Source organism: Mytilus californianus, unplaced genomic scaffold, assembly GCF_021869535.1.
Source record: "Mytilus californianus isolate M0D057914Y unplaced genomic scaffold, xbMytCali1.0.p SCAF_8, whole genome shotgun sequence".
NCBI lineage: Eukaryota > Metazoa > Mollusca > Bivalvia > Mytilida > Mytilidae > Mytilus > Mytilus californianus.
Genome location: NW_026262734.1, coordinates 98,125,394 through 98,143,908, shown reverse-complemented (window position 1 = coordinate 98,143,908; position 18,515 = coordinate 98,125,394). Strand labels below are relative to the sequence as shown.

The following is an 18,515-nucleotide window of genomic DNA, read 5'->3' as shown; positions in this document are numbered from 1 at the left end:
CAGAACAAGAACATGAAAGATTGTACGACTGGTGCATTATGAGATAGTAAATTAATACCAAATTTGGAAATTCCCCGCTAAGAGAGTCGTTTCAACATTTCTCCACGAAATTAAGATTTGCGCTCATATGTCATATCTAATTAATGTAAAACCACAAATATTGTTTTTCAATTTGAACCGCATACGTTCTTTTCATACTTATAATCATAGGTGAAAAACAATTGAACCATTTAGAGCAAATCTAACAATTTTGAGTTTGAGACAGTCGATTAGGGTTAAGATCTAACAAACTACGATTACGATGTTGTTTTAATTAATTCATATGCATGTCCCAAGTCAGGAACGTCGTGATTGTCTTTTGTCAAATCTAAATGTGTTGCTGACATTTTGGGAATTGATTTTGTTGGCAGATTGTTAAGTTTAATCGGAGCTTTAGGAAGACACGAAATAGATATCTACATGGTTTGTTGTCGGTCATAAGTTGACGACCGTACATTGACCTATATATGACTTTTGAGTGTGTTTGGTGTTGGGTTGCTTTGATTACTAGTAATTTATACCTCCCATATCCTTTTATTCATACTTAAAATTTTGAATTTGAATATTATCTTTATATTTTCTTTCATCGTTTGCAGATTTTGTTGATGATTTCTGTATCAATTATGAAACATCTTTACAGATTTTTATTGTTTACAAAATAAACATTGATTAATGTTGACGTTTATACAGAATGCATTGCATTTTAACAGTAAGCGTTCCATATCATGATAACCAAGAACTCCACCTGGTATTGACAAGACATGGATACTCGCAGTTGATGATACCAATCATTGAAATTTTAATTACAAATGTTGAAATATAATAAAACAGCTTGCAGCATCAGCACATAATACGTTCATGTTTGATCAATTGTAAATACAGGCATTTTTTAAAAATAGAAAGTATTTTGTCACATATTCTGACATCATGCATTCTTTTTAAAAGACTGGTTAAAAGAAAACTATCAGAGGTTAAAGTTTAACCTAAACTAGAAAAACTGTGATCAGAGCTCACAAATATATATTCCCGCTATTAGATAAAAGCAAAGTCACTTGTTAGTGTGTAAACTTGTTTGACTCGGAAGATAAAGTGGACCCCTGTTGTGTTCACTTATCGGTACACTGACGGTGCGAAGCTTTAGATGGAATGTCGGACCAGTTTACTCGGAAGAGCAAATATGAGATGCATTAGTCATTATGTAAGAACTCAGGCTTATATTTTGTAACGTTAGACGCGCGTTTCGTTTACATAAGACTCGCCATTGGCACTTGAATAAAAAAATAAAATGAAAGGCCAAATTAAACAGGAATTGGAGAGCACTGCAAGCCAAAAGGAAATCAAAATTGTACTTAGTACGGCGGTGGCAGTATATAGCTGGAGGAAAATAACTTTCGAAGATATTCAGACTTTTACATTTCTTCTTTTTAGAGAAAATCGCACAGCAAAATGTTTTCTTAGAAAGAATATGTGTGGGTAGTCCCTACAGACCTTTGTTAAGTATTCGTGTTGATTATGACTTTTAACTATCATTCATCGACGATATACTCTGTACAGTTTGAAATGATCTCCGCTTGATTGTTATATTGATGCTATGTGTTCTGAAGTTTTTGAGGAACGATCATAATAAATTTCTACATGCCATGTTGTTATTCTTAGTTTGTGCAATATAGTTGGTTAATTGTTAATTAATACAAGATGCTCACAGACATTTCTGGCATTTTGTTTGCTTTTAATAAAAATTAAAATTAACAAAATATGCCAATTATAATGAGTGCTTATCGTCTTACTAATGATGTTGTATTTTAGTGATTGATACATAAAATTGCCCAAAAAAATGTGATTAATTATTCCAGAATATTTTCTCATTTCTTATATTCCTAAATGATGTTATCGTATACGTAACATCGTACAGATTTTTCTGAAGTTTCTTTATTTTCTTTGCATCTTCGAGTATGCACTGAGACACACGTTTTGACAAACTATTATACGTATTTTCTCACTGTTGGATTGTTTAGAACTGCTTTTTTTATCATACTTATACATTAACAATTCGACAAAATCTTATTATTGTTTACGACATTTTTATCAATAAAAGATAAAGGTTGTTGGGCAGGAGAAAAAAGGGGGATCGATAAATCCTGCAATCTAGAACTAAACTAAAAAATATAAAAGATAAATGAAATAATCTTTCAACCAAGTCAAACAAGAAAATCCTCCAACCAGGTCAAACAAGAAACTACAAACAAGAAAATCCTCCAACCAAGTCAAACAAGAAAATCCTCCAACCCAGACAAACATGAAACTTCAACCAAGTCAAACAAGAAAATCCCCCAAACCAGTCAAACAAGAAAATCCTCCAACCAAGTCAAACAAGAAAATCCTCCAACCTTAAACAGGAACGTACAGCTAAATTAGAGTTACAGAAACCTTAAATAAGAACTACGAGAGAAATCAGAGAAGTTTGCTACCATGGGTAGAAAGTAAGAGTCAATAAAGCTATCCTGCGACCTTGATTGGAATATAGGGGAGTAAAATCAGATATCCTACTGAGGATAAAACCAGAAAATCGTATAATCTGGAATCGGAACTGAGAGTCGAATAAATTAATCCTTTAAGCTTAAACAATGACAGATTTAAATCAATGAATCTTGTATTCTCGAATAGGAAATAAGAGTTAAATAACATCTTGCAACTTTGCATATGGAATAAGAGTAAAACTGGATTATCCTGAAACCTTAAATACGAAATAAGAGTCTAATTAGAGGTTCCTTCAACTATGAATAGGAACTAAGAGTAAAATAAGAGGTTATTTCTACTTTGAATAGGGACTAAGAGGAAAATCAGAGGTTCCTTCAACTTTGAATAGGAACTAACAGTAAAATAAGAGGTTCTTCAACTTTGAATAGGAATTAAGAGTCAACTCAAAGAATCCTGCAACCTTAAACATGATCTGAAAGTCAAATCATAAAAACCTCGTGCATATCCAAATTTTATTTTCACTTTTTCCATGTTTTCATAAAAAATTCGAATTGTAGGCGAGAGAGCGCTGACAATACAATTTTACATGTAATTTACACCTCCAAGACAATAAAACTCCAGTACAAAATAGTAAATCGGCTTATTTTCAAACTCATCAAAGTCATTGCTGAAATAAATCTTTAAAATAATTTCATTAAATCCGACGAAAATTTAGTAGTAGTAAGACTTCCTACAAGCTTGATCGTGCGGATGCACACACACCCGGTATTACTACGTCACTCGATCCGCGTTTCCACGGGTGACAATAAAGGAGGTGTTGGATATTCCTAAATGAGACAGCAACAGTATCTTTAAAAGCAGAGATACACACACATACATGTAACTATGCTATCATTATATAAACAAAACAAAGTTCTGCATCGTAAATCAAACTGCATATTACTATCTATATTGATTATAAGCAGTTTTATTTCAACATGTATATAAACTTGTTTCCATTAATTGAAATTTAAGCAATCCGTCGCTATGGTGACAAGAACATTAGTGCCAACTGCATGTTACAGTCATATCGCTAACATTTAACGACGGTAACAGTTTAGTACTAATTAATTATAATAATTTGTTATTTTTTTGTATTTGTGGTATGCATTTAGTTAGCTCTACAACATATCCCCCGTCGCATTTGACATCTAAATTTCTAGCTATCTGTATTAATATCACGCGGTGTTATTTTGTATCAAAAATAGTGATCTGGATGTCTTGTTGTTGACAGTAATTGGGTAATAGAAGTCAACAATTAGAAAGGTCAAAATAAGATATAGTGTATTTAGTTGCCAAAATAACAAAAGCACTGACACATCAAGAAGTGAGCAGCAAACGCTACCTAACGGCCTTGATGAATGGTCCGCAAATAGCGAACATCAAAAACATCGAGGTTTTTTATTCAAGTTTTGAAATATTTTTTTCATGATTATTTCTATGAAATGTTCCTATTTAATATTCGTATTGATGAATAATAAAAGGACACAATGGTGTATACGTCAACAGGACAGCAACTTAACGAAAATGTAGGAAAAGCCAGAAGACACCCATAACGACACAAATAACCAAATGACATCTTGAGATCAACATACAGTCTTCAACTAGCGTCTCGTAAGGTGTCTTAACTCTATCGTTCCGAGTCTAAGTAGATGCAAATAAATTAAAACAGAAAATATCAAACATCTACCATCACAAAAACAATTTATATAAATATTGTTGGGGATTTTGTATTGTTTTCTTTAGTTAGAAAATCAAATAACCTTCATTCAAAAATGCGAATTTATTTTATAAATGAATGTAACGTAAACTAGGCCTCTATAGAAATACAGGAAAGTGCGAGGTAAATGTCATATGACAAGAAAGCCAATAGACGGCCTTCATTTTGTTTAATTTCCTTTGAAGTATTCTATTAAACATTTGTTTACATTTACACTATATTATAATATCATATCGACTATTTCACATAATCCTAATTTTAAACAGGGTATGGATAATAAATGCATTACACCCCATGCCATGTTTTGATTTAGTTCAAACTGCATGCCCGATAATTTCCTTATTTTAATTTAGTAAATCTGTTTTTATTTTAATAATTACATATTTGCCTATACGAGCTTCCTTATGAGATCAATTGCTTGATTATTTCTAACCCTGTACTCTCCCCCCCCCCCTAAACATCAGCATGCAACAAGACAGCAACCGAACGACACATATAACCAACAGATAACTAAAGGACATAATAATTAATGACGGACTTGGCAATTCAAAGATTATTACAGACACAGCTGTGTAAATGTTGTTACATTTTTATTCACCTGTCTTAAGTCAGGAGCCTGTTGTTCAGTGGTTGTCAACAGTGTTGATGTGGTTCATAAGTATTTCTCGTTTCTAGTTTTTTTATATAGATTGGACCGTTGGTATTCCTGTTTGAATTATTTTACACTAGTCATTTTGGGGCCCTTTATAGCTTGATGTTCGGTGTGAGCCAAGGCTCCATGTTGAAAGCCGTACATAGACCTATAATTGTTTACTTTTTACACATTGTGACTTGGATGGAGAGTTGTCTCATTGGCACTCATACCACATCATCTTATTTATACATTGTGACTTGGATGGAGAGTTGTCTCATTGGCACTCATACCCCATCTTCTTATTCATACATTGTGACTTGGATGGAGAGTTGTCTCATTGGCACTCATACCACATCTTCTTATTTATACATTGTGACTTGGATGGAGAGTTGTCTCATTGGCACTCATACCACATCTTCTTATTTATACATTGTGGCTTGGATGGAGAGTTGTCTCATTGGCACTCATACTACATCTTCTTATTTATACATTGTGACTTGGATGGAGAGTTGTCTCATTGGCACTCATACCACATCTTCTTATTTATACATTGTGACTTGGATGGAGAGTTGTCTCATTGGCACTCATACCACATCTTCTTATTTATACATTGTGACTTGGATGGAGAGTTGTCTCATTGGCACTCATACCACATCTTCTTATTTATACATTGTGACTTGGATGGAGAGTTGTCTCATTGGCACTCATACCACATCTTCTTATTTATACATTGTGACTTGGATGGAGAGTTGTCTCATTGGCACTCATACCACATCTTCTTATTTATACATTGTGACTTGGATGGAGAGTTGTCTCATTGGCACTCATACCACATCTTCTTATTTATACATTGTGACTTGGTTGGAGAGTTGTGTCATTGGCACTCATACCACATCTTCTTATTTACACATTGTGACTTGGATGGAGAGTTGTCTCATTGGCACTCATACCACATCTTCTTATTTACACATTGTGACTTGGATGGAGAGTTGTCTCATTGGCACTCATACCACATCTTCTTATTTATACATTGTGACTTGGATGGAGAGTTGTCTCATTGGCATTCATACCACATCTTCTTATTTACACATTGTGACTTGGATGGAGAGTTGTCTCATTGGCTCTCATACCACATCTTCTTATTTATACATTGTGACTTGGATGGAGAGTTGTCTCATTGGCACTCATACCACATCTTCTTATTTACATTGATTGCTATTAATTTTGATCAAACGAAAACATGTCTACAAAAGCTAAATCCGAAACGTACGGAAGTCGGTTTGTGTCAGGGTGTGGTTTTATTTTTATGCCGTTTTAACGAAACTACATCCTGACACTAACCGGCTTCCGTAGAATCGCCAGTGATTGATAGATTTGTGTTATGTATATTCAGGACGAAAACAAATTAACACTAAATTCAATGGGTAGGATCTCCAAAGTGGGTCGATTTGGGAGAAGGGTTGGGGATATAAACTGCAACTAAATGCAGAGGGATGTTAGATAGAGACGATATATGTTGCTTTGAAACTGGCAACCTACTGGACCCTCAAAGAGGCGTCGGATTGACACACTGGCCCCAAAATTTCGCTCTCACTGGGTTGTGTTTTCATAAATCATATACGGCCAAATGGGCACCCTTTTGATCACGGTTCTACTGCCAAACGGGAGTAACTAGCACAGGTGACCATGTAATGTATACCCCTGCCAATCCTTTTGATTCATATAATTACAAAGATATATTGCGAAAAACAAGAAATAGTCGGTCCTTTCACGTGACACTCTCATTGTCAAATATCTGTCGTTAGATTTTCTGATTTCCTTCAAAAACATAAAAAAGCAATTGAGAGTCACAAGAGTTTAAAAATGAGATACAATAAACATAATTATCGTAATGTACCGTGAAGACGTAAACTAATTGACACTAATGTTGGAAATACCAATATCTAAAATTATGTAACATTTGTTATACTTGTTTAAGTAAACAACTAATTTGCTTGTTTAATAACGTCTGAGACATAGAGCAATGTCGGTATTGGCATACTTTAGAATAGTAAAACTGTAAAAGTTATAACAAATAGGACATGGAAAAAAACATCTACGCATAAAAAGTAATTTGAATTTGAAACATGCGTATCATAAATACATGTTATACTGATGAAGCTGAATGTTAAATACATTAATTGATTCAGAAAAAAATAGTACATCACTTGACCAAATAATTGGAATATAAAATATGTGGTCACGTGGTCATATAGTGGTTAAAGTAAATAAGAAAATTCTGCTTCAATGTCGTAATATAACCGCGATTGCACGAAAATTTCGAGCTTCTTTTTACCAGCATCACAAAGCTTAAAACACATTATTTATTTAACTCAAATGGTATTGAATAAAGTACTTATTAAGATCATGCAAGTCAGTTAGTCCAAAAAAATTAAAATAGCCTTGCAAGACGTCATAATTATTTGGCCTAGCAAGTCAGTATGAATATTTTTTTAATCGGTGGCAACAAAATAAGTTAATATAGCAGAAGTAGAAGAAATGAAGCGGTTTGAACTTTCAATGAGAAACTGCACAAGCAATGCAAGCTTAATGTATGAACCGCAAAATAGTCTCTTCAGCAAAAATCCAGAATGCAAAATTCAAACTCAAGGACGATCAAGACTTACCATCTCTACGACTGTTTCCGGTACCAATAACATATTGAGAACAATTTCGGGGGAAATCCTTAAAATTCGGAAACATGAACTAATCCATTACTATGAATATTTTCAGAAAACATCATTGAAATCATTCAAACTAACCGTTATTATATATGTGCACACTGACGACATTTTTTCAATGTGTTAAAAACGTGTCCAGAATCAAACGACATTTGGATGTCTAATTTATGCAATAAGACCAAGGGTACAATCGCAATGCATCCTGGTGATATTATGAAATAATTAATAGAATTAAGCACTAAGTGAGTTACCGCACGTATATCCAAACAATTCACATTAATGTTACGAAATAGTTTTTCGTCGTTATGTAAAGTGATGGGGTGACTGCCAATACATTTGGCAAGTGATGTAGTTTAAATGCCATGTGTGAAGACTCGACAAACACGTTGGCCTTATGGTAAAATTATTTTTAGTTTCCTGAGTGCCAAAGTATAGACTCGACAAACACGTTGGCCTTATGGTAAAATTATGTTTAGTTTCCTGAGTGCCAAATTATAGACTCGATAAAAGAGAGGTGAAAAATACCGAAGGGATACCGAAGGGATACTCAAACTCATAAGTCGAAAATTAACTGACAACGCCATGGCCAAAAAAGAAAAAGACCAACAGACAAACAACAGTACACAAAACACAACATAGAAAACTAAAGACTGAGAAACACGAACCCACCAAAGCCTGGGGGTAATCGCAGGTGCTCCGGAAGGGTAACAGATCCTACTCCACATGTGGCACCGGTTGTGTTGCTCATGTTAGTACAGACCCGGTGATAAGTCTAATTCGGCAGGTCACATTCGGGGAAAAAGGGACAGAATTGTTGTTAAATGTACGACAGTTGTAACATATCCGTTGTCATCTGCGAAACGGATATTCCATAACGGTCAACCAACCCGTGATGTCGTCTGTAAAATTTACGAAGGGATGATTTCAACTTCACCAATTTGAACTCTTGATTGAATAGCTTCCTTGTGAGCAGCAACCCTCTATGAAGGAAATCATGATAGGAAATACAAGCCCTAGAATATCGTGTCAACTGGGAGATATATACTCCACGTTGGCCTTATGCTAAAATTATCTTTAGTTTCTTCAGTGTCAAAAATGTATACATGTATAAGGAAGTTTGTTCTAGCAAAACCATGCAGACCCGTACTCAACTTATACTTGCTGACTGCAACAACTGTAAAGAAAATAGGTCACAGATATTCGTGATTTTCTTTTTCAACTTCAAATTTGATTTAGTTATTTATGACATGAGCAAGAAGTGTTTGATAAAAGTTCTGACATTTTGATTTATAAAAAGAGGCGAAAGATACAATTATCGTATAACATAACAAAATCAAATTTTAAGATGGAACACTTTATATTGACAGAATCAATGTTAAAATCTAGTCTTTATTAAGATTTATTTAGTGTATTGAAATTAAATATGGTGACTGGTCGATACATCGATCAACGAAGGGAATTAGGTATAATTTGTAAATGTTGCACTATGCGATTCTTAGAGAATGAATATCATTTTATCATGGATTGTCCAGCAGACAGACAGTATAAAGTAAATAATACGTTTTAAGATATTATTAAACATGGCCAAATATTAACAATCTGTATGCATTACTACAAGTTCAAATAAAAAAGTTATTTACAATTTGATGTGTTTTTGCATGAAAGATGGAAACTGAGAACTCGCATATTAAGGATGATCGCTACTCCTGTTTCTGAATTTTTGCCAGATATTCGGAATCCTCTGGTTTTATCCATGTAATACCATTAAAAATTTTGCCCGCTTACCCATACTTTTCTTTTCATAATATTAATTATACCATATAATTTTCAAAGCCATATTTGAAAATCTTATAAAATCCTTGTTATATTTTCATAGTTTTTGAAAGAAAAAAGGTGCCAATGTTAAATATATGAAAAATCTAGAGAGAATCATTTCCCGCCAAATTTTCAATGGCTTGTATCTCGAAAACAAGCACACTGACCCTTCATTTTTTCCTGCTTTTTTAGTTTCTTTGTTTATATACTACCAATTTTTAACAGACTTTTTAAAAGCTTGTTATTTTGAAACAGAGTAGCGAACATCCTTAAAGTATTTTTGTCATAAACATGCATTGAGTTCATACTGTATAGTATGTTCTTAGCTGTTATATATAATTTTCTTGTTAAAACTTTAATGTTGCTTACAAATGATATTGTTATAATTTATTTATTATATAACATAATTGTGCTTATTAGTAGTATGAAAAGGCCGATTCTGCCGCAATCACATTTTCAAGGGGAAATCCTGCATAGGACCCCCAGCCCCGACGGCCAAATGCAAACGGACGGCATCCCTATTGAGCATAGGGTAAATACAAGAATGGCATATGTATTCGATGGTAGAAAAGTCGCTCCAGAGGATAGTGGGGATAAGGATACCTTAAAGGGAAGGATGTCACAGATTAAAATAAATAAAGATATGACATCCGAAAGAAATATGATGGATTTCTTTCTGGAGAATGAAGAAGATTTGGAGGATAGCACCCCAACCCCCCAAAGGCAGCAGCAGTGCTGCAATGCTCCAAACATAGTGCAGATGGATGAGCATACCGAGCAGTGTCAAAAATGCGGTTCACAATCCACCAAGTTGCGATTTGAGCATCATCAACCAGGGGAGCAAAAGACCACTTGCAATGTTCCGCTCAAGAGGAAGAAGGGTCAGTTCTGCAAGAGCAAGCCTGGGAAGGATGGTCTCTGCTGGAGACATAGCAAGCAACCACGCCAGCAGGAGGAGGAGGAGACCATCCCAGTCGAGGGTAAGATGGTGGTAAAAGAGACCATGAAGACCCTCCGTCAAATAGCTAAAGATGAGGGTCTGAGGGGGGTCAGTAGGAAGAACAAGGAGGCCTTGGTGAAGCTCATCGAGGAGAAAACCACCCATAAATTTGCCCGCCAGGAAGTCTTCAGCAAGAAGCAGCTCAAAGCGCTAGCAAAGAATCGTGGCCTCACCAAGTACTCTCAACTCAAGAGAGACGATCTGATCCAGCTGGTGGAAGAGGACATCAAAAACGCTCCAGTCGAGGATGAGATCAAGGTCATCGATAGGCGGGAAGCTCTGAATGGCGTATTTGGCACGGTCGTCATCGAACCCGCGAAGCCGCACGATATGACCACTTTTCTGAAGGTAAGTCGGAGCACCATCACCAGCGCCATCTCGAATGTACTCGTTCAAAAGAAGGGATTGAAGGTGCACTTAGTGCTTCTAGCAGAGCTGGTGAAGACCAACCTCACGACCGGAGAAAATACCTACATCACCCCTACCTTCAGATCACGCACGACAATGATCACGGAATCTGACGACCTCGAATTGGAGATTGCCTTCATGATGGAGAAGGTCAAGGAAAATATGGCAAAGTACATGCGGGAAGGGAGCGGGTGGACTTTCAGCAGCGTCGAGAAGCTAGAAATCCACCTCAACCAATTCAAGCCACTCAAGGGGGGCTCCTTCATATCAACCCCATCGGCTCTCGTGAAAAAGAAGGCGATCGTCAATGTGAAAAATGAGGATGATCGCTGCCTCCAGTGGGCAGTGCTGGCAGCCCTTCACCATGAGGAAGTCGACCAAAAATCCACCAACCGCGTATCGCAGTACAAGAAATGGGAAGAAGAGCTAAAATTCGAAGGCATCGACTTCCCAGTCTCGCTCAGGGCGATCGATAAATTTGAGAGGCAGAATCCCACAATCAACGTCAACGTCTATGGCTTCAACGGCGTAAAGAAGGGTGAGGATGAGGAAGAGGATCTTCAGATTTACCCCCTCAGGATATCTAAGAATACGGGCCCCACCCACGTAGATCTCCTCTTCTTGACTCGCGAAGGTAAGCAGCATTACTGCTGGATCAAGAGCCTCTCACGACTCTTGAGCTCTCAAATCTCTGAGCACGGTCATGAGCTTTTCTTCTGTCGCAGATGCCTTTCCCACTTCTCCAGGCAGAATATCTTGGACGAGCATATGGAATATTGCAGCAAGAAAGATGCAGTCAGGATCGAGATGCCGGAAGAGGGGACCACCATAGCCTTCCATAGTATCAAAAAGATGATGAGAGTCCCCTTCGCGATCTACGCGGATTTCGAGTGCTTCACAGAGAAGCTCGACACCTGCCAGCCGGATCCATCCCACTCCTACACGAATGCCTACCAGCTTCAGCGACCTTCAGGCTTCTGCTATCACGTGAAATATGCTCACGGAGACTACAAGGATCCGGTCGTCTACTGCGGGGAGGATGCGGCAAAGAAATTCGTGCAGTGCGTGGAGGAAGAAGTGCAGGCCATCGCCAAGCTATACAAGGAGAATAAGCCCATGGAGCTGACTGACGACGATAAGGTGAGCTTCGCAGAAAGCACGCACTGCTACATTTGCGGAGACGAATTGGGAGAGGATAAGGTCCGGGACCACGACCATCTCACCGGGAAATATCGCGGCGCAGCACACAACCAGTGCAATCTGGATTTCCAGCTTCCGAAGCACGTCCCCATCCTCTTCCATAATTTGAGCGGATACGACGCCCACATCTTTGTCAAGGAGCTTGGCCACACCGAGGGTAAGATCAACTGCATCCCCAATACCGACGAGAAGTACATCAGCTTCTCCAAGCAGGTGGGTGATCTGGAGATGAGGTTCATCGACTCGTGTAGGTTTATGCTCAACAGCCTGGATACCCTAGCTAAGAATCTCACCCCCGACCAATTCGCGACCGTGAAGACGAGATTCAGCGATCGCCACGAGCTGATGATTCGGAAGGGGGTATTTCCCTACGATTATATGGATGGACCAGCCAAGCTGGAAGAGACTCAGCTCCCACCTAAAGAAGCCTTCTTCAGCACGCTCTCCGGAGAGCATATCAGTGATAAGGATTACGCACACGCTCAGAGAGTCTGGGAGACCTTCGAGTGCAAGACCCTACGCGATTATCACGACCTCTATCTCGAGACTGACGTGCTACTGCTAGTCGACATCTTCGAGAATTTTAGGGATATCTGCATGGCCAACTATGGACTCGATCCTGTCCACTACTTCTCCTCCCCCGGGCTATCCTTCGATGCCATGCTAAAAACCACCGGGGTTAGATTGGAGCTTCTTTCCGATCCAGATATGCTGATGATGTTCGAGAGCGGGACAAGGGGAGGGGTGGCCATGATCTCTCATCGTCAAGGTAAGGCCAACAACCCCTACATGGAGACCTACGATCGCTCCCAGCCCACCAAGTATCTCACCTACCTCGATGCCAATAATCTTTACGGGTGGGCGATGGCGCAGCCTCTTCCCACGGGGGACTTTGAGTGGGTGGAGCCGGAGGAGATCGACGAGATCCTGAGCTATCCCGACGACCACGAATATGGCGCCATGGTAGAATGCGATCTCGAATATCCGCAGGATCTTCACGACGCCCACAATGACTACCCTCTCGCGCCCGAGAACGTGGAGATCGGTAAGGTGCGTAAGCTTGTGCCCCATCTAGGCAAGCGCGAAAAGTATACCCTCCACTACAGAAATCTCAAGATGTATCTGGAGATGGGGATGAAGCTTACGAAATGCCGTCGTATCATCAGATTCAGACAATCCCCATGGCTCAAGCACTACGTGGATCTGAATACTGCTCTTCGCGCCAAGGCCAAGACCGACTCCGAAAAAGACTTCTTCAAGCTGATGGTCAACTCCGTCTTTGGCAAGACCATTGAGAATATCCGAAAGCGGGTAGACGTTAGGCTGGTCACCACCGAGAAGCAGGCCCTGAAGCTCGTGGCCAAGCCCAACTTCGATCGCCGTGTCGTCTTCACCGAGAATCTAGCAGCCGTCCACATGAAGAAGACCAAGCTGAAGTTTGATAAGCCGATCTACCTTGGAGCCTGCATCTTAGATATCTCGAAGCTCCTGATGTACGACTTCCACTACGGATTCGTGAGGAAGACCTACGGCAGTAAGGCCCGGCTGCTCTTCACTGACACCGACAGCTTGGCCTATGAGATCCAGACCGACGATTTCTACCAGGATATCACCCCGCACGTTGAGGCTAAATTCGACACTTCCAACTATCCTCCTGAGCATCCCTCTGGCATCCCCACCGGCAAGAATAAGAAGGTCCTCGGGATGTTCAAGGACGAGTGCGGCGGTAAGACCATGACCGATTTCGTGGGGCTCCGGGCGAAGCTATACGCCTTCAGGATGGATGACGGTAAGGCCACCAAGAAGGCGAAGGGAGTCACGAAGAGCGTCATCAAGCGCAGCATCGCCTTCGAGGACTACAAGCGATGCCTGGACACCCAGCAAGAGATCCATCGACCGATGAATATCCTCCGGAGCCATCTCCATCAGATCTACGCGCAGGAGATCAACAAAATCGCTCTTTCCGCCAAAGATGATAAGCGTCACATCCTCCCCGACGGCATCAGCACCCTCTCGCACGGCCACTATCGAATCACTCACGGGTGAGGGCACTTAGCAGACTCTGACGGGTGCGGATGCCCATCCCGCACTTGGCCCATACCTAGATAAATGAGCATCATTCGCGTGCACAACATAACCCTTCCCAATAAACCTCTTTCGAATGTAGACCTTGTGAAAGCCACCAAGGACCTAGGAATCCCATGTTTCAGAGGGGTATTCATGCGAGATACCCTACCACCCAGCCCGCGCCGCATCGAATGTGGAATCTTGAATCACGATAGCTGGGAAGGTCCTGGAACGCATTGGACCTGCTGGTATAAACGTGGGCCGGTAAAGTATTACTTTGACTCCTATGGATTGCCACCGCCTGACGAGATGGTGAACTACTTACAGCCTGAAATTCGATATAGCACGGATGAATTACAGCAGCGAGGCTCGGTGGTGTGTGGTCACTTTTGTCTGTACGTGTTGAATATGCTGTCGTCGGGGAAGTCGCTAGAGGACGCGGTCTTCTCACTCTATAAATAAATGGATAAGTTTGGATCTCATGCAAGAAAGCGCGCATCCCTTTGGCGAATGCTGCAGGATTTGGATATGAACGACAATCGCATTACTAGCCTAGGACATCCCAAGGACAGCTCGGATGCTGTGACAAAACGGTGGGTAACCCAAGAGTTGAAAGATGGTATGAAAGATATTGATAAATTAGATTCTGAGTGTAAACAGATGCAGAGGACCATCAAGCGAATGCAAAAGGAGTATGACTCATCAATCGGAGAACTCACAAAAAAAGTGATGACTCTAAAAGATAGTAAAGTCGATAAGTCAAAATGTGCCTTAACTAACGGGGGTAAGATAAATGCTGAGCTGGATATGCAAAAGTTTCACGTGCTGAATCTCCCACTCCCAGAAACTGACAATGAACCCGTCACCAAAGCCCTTTACGATCGTCTACAGTCGGATTTGGATGCATTGAGGGTTTTTGTCGAATTGAAGCATGCTTAGTTTTCCAAATCTTTCCAGTCTCAAGGTTGAGACCGGAAAGGTTGTTGAGGATTATTGTAGATCTGATTGTGGGACCCACGAGTTAAAATTCTTAGGATAACCCTTCCACTTCACAAACACCTCATTAATCCCGTTCTTGGTTCGCCTGCGGAGGATCTTCTCTATGCGGTAGATGTTTTGATCAGTTTTTTGAAGTTCGGGCTCATAGAAGGATCCCTGAATTTCCTCACCACTAAAATCCTTGAGATGATAGGTGGGCGGCTGAGTGTTCAACACTAGGGAAATGGTGAATACTTCCTCGGTCCAGCGGGGTGTGTATCCCTTCTCGAATGTACCTTTCTTCTTGGTGATTCGGACTTTGTCACCAGCACGAAATCGTGGTGGTTTCATGGGAAGTATGCTGCCGTAAAGGTTCCAATACACCTTGTTTTCATGCTCCTTGTGACTTGCGGCGACAGGGGTCATTTTGATGGATCGGTGCTTGGTGGTATTGTACTGGCGAACAAGATTATCCAAAACATTGATGTAGGTGCGTGTAGAGTTGGCCGAGAAATATTTGAACATTTTCTCTTTCATGGTGCGATTCCAGCGCTCAACCACACTCGACTTCTCCTCATTTTCGGTGGAGTAGAGCTCAATATCATGCTTTTGAAGCAGCTGATTTACATCCTTGTTGTAAAACTCAGTGCCTTTGTCTGTCCAAAGCTTCTTGGGCATACGCTCCTTGAACACCGCTTGAAAGGCATCCCGCACCGTCACCCCCTTCTTGTTTTTGAGTGGTATCAACCAGCCATATTTGGAGAAGACATCGATGATGCTCAGGATGAACTTATTTCCCTTGTTGTCCCTAGAAAAGGCACTCATATCAACAAGGTCGGCCGCCCAGGTCTCATCCACACCACCCACTACCACACGGCGTTTCTGAAACTTACGTCGAACTGGTTTGTGCAACTCCTCAGCTAAATCATCGGTCCAGCGAACTTTTTTTAATACCCAGACCGAATCGAGCTTTGGTACCGATGATGGGTCCGACGATGCTGCGGTCCATGCGTTCGCGTGTGGTAGGGTTGGGAATGGTGTTAAGCGAGGCTAGCATAGCTTTGTCACAGATGGAGTTGCGTGAAGCGGTATCCTTATGCTGGGCATAACAAAGATCGTGGTGATATGCAGCTTGGTCCACTCGATTAATGGGTTTGGACCAAGCCTTCGGGGTGCCATCGGGGAGTAGTCGCTTGCTAAGTTTAGTCCCTGGCCCGGTGAAGTTGTGTCCGGGGAGATGCATTTCCATGGGTAATCGGTTGATTAGTTTGTTCATGAACCCTGCACCGGTTGTAGCAACAAACTGAGACTTCTTGGCACCGCACACCTTGCAGTTGCCAACCTTCCTCCGTCTTCCGTTGCTGGTAATTGTTTCACCAGGGTTAACTGTGTCCGTCTTCCTACGACATTTTACGCAGAAGATCATCGTTATTTTATTTAAATAAATGAACGTTGAAGACATTTCCTACAGTGCCAACGCCCCCAAGAGGAGCAATCACTACCTCCTACCGCAGCGGTCGATCAGAGGGTTGATCATTGGGAAGTCGGACTGTGGTAAGACAACGCTGTTGAACAACCTACTCCTGCGCGATGGATGGCTCGACTACGATCGATTGTACGTCTTCGGAAAATCGCTTCACCAGCCCATCTACCAGCTGTTGCAGCAAGCGCTGGGAAAAGGCTTCCCTAAGGAAGATATCCGAGACCTCTTACAGTGTAGGGGTAAGTCACCCTACTCGTTGATCGATGTGGTCAACGCCTTACCATCACCACGACACCCGAGTGGTATCGACACTGTTTTCTTCGAGCAAGGGAGTGATGTACCAGACCCCCGAGAACTCGACCCCAGTCGCAAGAACCTCATGGTGTTCGACGATTTGATGCTGAGCAAACAGAACACGTGTGAAGACTACTACGTGCGCGGTCGCCACAACAACGTCGATTGTTTCTACCTGTGTCAGAACTACTTCAAACTACCCCGACAATCGATCCGAGAAAATGCAAACTTCCTCTGCCTCTTCCAGCAGGACGCAAAGAATCTCGACCATATTCGGCGCGATCACTGCAACGATCTTACCAAGGAACAATTTGACGCTCTGTGTAAGCATTGCTGGTCCCAACCCTATGGATTTGTAACCATCGATCTTACAAGCCCCAAGTCAGCAGGGAAATACCGATGCAAATTAGAAGAGTTCTATGAGGTATAAAATAAAAAAATGGATCACTTGCAGGAATTTTTCCTGGAGAATCAACGGGACTTGGATCGGGAGTTTGAGAATGCTCCCAAGCCCTCACGACCACCCCCTGAATGCAAGCACGAGTGGGACTCGGTCGATATGACAAGTATGTGTTGGAAATGCGGTCGCACGATCATCCGCCCGATCGATAGCAGTAGAGGTGATTTCGACGCATGGAACTCTGACCGTCTGTATGGTAAGGTGCAGCGTCCCCCACAACCCCAATGCCCTGCCAAGACGATTCGAGGCCACCAGTGCACACACCCATGCCAACCGCGTAAAGACCTCTGCCTAAGACACTTGAATCTTTCGAAGAAAAGGGATCCGTATCAGCTGTGTAATACCTTCATGTGCAATTTATCGCGTAAAGACCTTTGCCTAAGACACTTGAATCTTTCGAAGAAAAGGGATCCGTATCAGCTGTGTAATACCTTCATGTGCAATTTATCGCGTATGGACGTTCGAACCAACGCTTCGGGGCGTTCACACCAACGCTTAGGGGCGTTCGATCCAACGCTATGGGGCGTTCGATCCAACGCTATGGGGCGTTCGGACCAACGCTTAGGGGCGTTCGACAGCGTTCGATCTTATAAATAAATGACTTTTATCAAGATTACCGACCCTAAGCAGCGTGAGGCACTTGCTAGGGAGTTGCAAGACACCAAGCGGAAGATTCAAGCCAGTAATATGCAGCATCGTCTCGACAAGATTGGACTCAGCCGAGACCTTTCCAGGGTGTTCAAGCCTGTGGTTGAGGCTCAGCGGGAAGCAGCTTCAAAAATCACCAAAACAATCGAAGATTTACCTCCAGCAGTGCCAGCCCTCCCTCCTCCACCGCCCGAGTTTGCCGACCCACTACCCATCGCACCACCTACAGACACCGTCCTCGGACCTCGAGCACAGCAGTATTTGCAGCTCAGTATGACTCCTTCCGCCGACCACACCTTTGGATTGCGATCTGAAAACGATGGTATCTTCATCGGAAGCTCACCAGTTACTTTTGACGATGATGATATTTTCGTAGATGGTGTGAGGTACAAAGGAACCCTTGGCCTCTGGGAACTCATGGTGAAAAAGAAACCAGAATCGTTTGAGCCCGACGACCTTTACGACTATGCAGAGATCCTGAAAAGTTCCGGTGCCATGTATCAAGGCAATTCCACCCTCTCGAGAACCCCGA

The 18,515-nt window shown here is 41.3% G+C and overlaps 1 protein-coding gene across 1 annotated transcript in view; it reads right to left on the bottom strand.

The window, feature by feature from the left end:
- LOC127710968 (potassium voltage-gated channel protein Shaw-like) overlaps nt 1–7,877 on the bottom strand; it is a 41,450-nt gene extending 33,573 nt beyond the window's left edge. Inside the window, exon 1 of the mRNA XM_052216912.1 lies at nt 7,577–7,877. Within this exon, the coding sequence (XP_052072872.1) occupies nt 7,577–7,609 (33 nt within the window). The 5' untranslated portion in view covers nt 7,610–7,877. The remainder of the gene's footprint in view (nt 1–7,576) is intronic.
- Between the last annotated feature and the right edge of the window lie 10,638 nt (nt 7,878–18,515).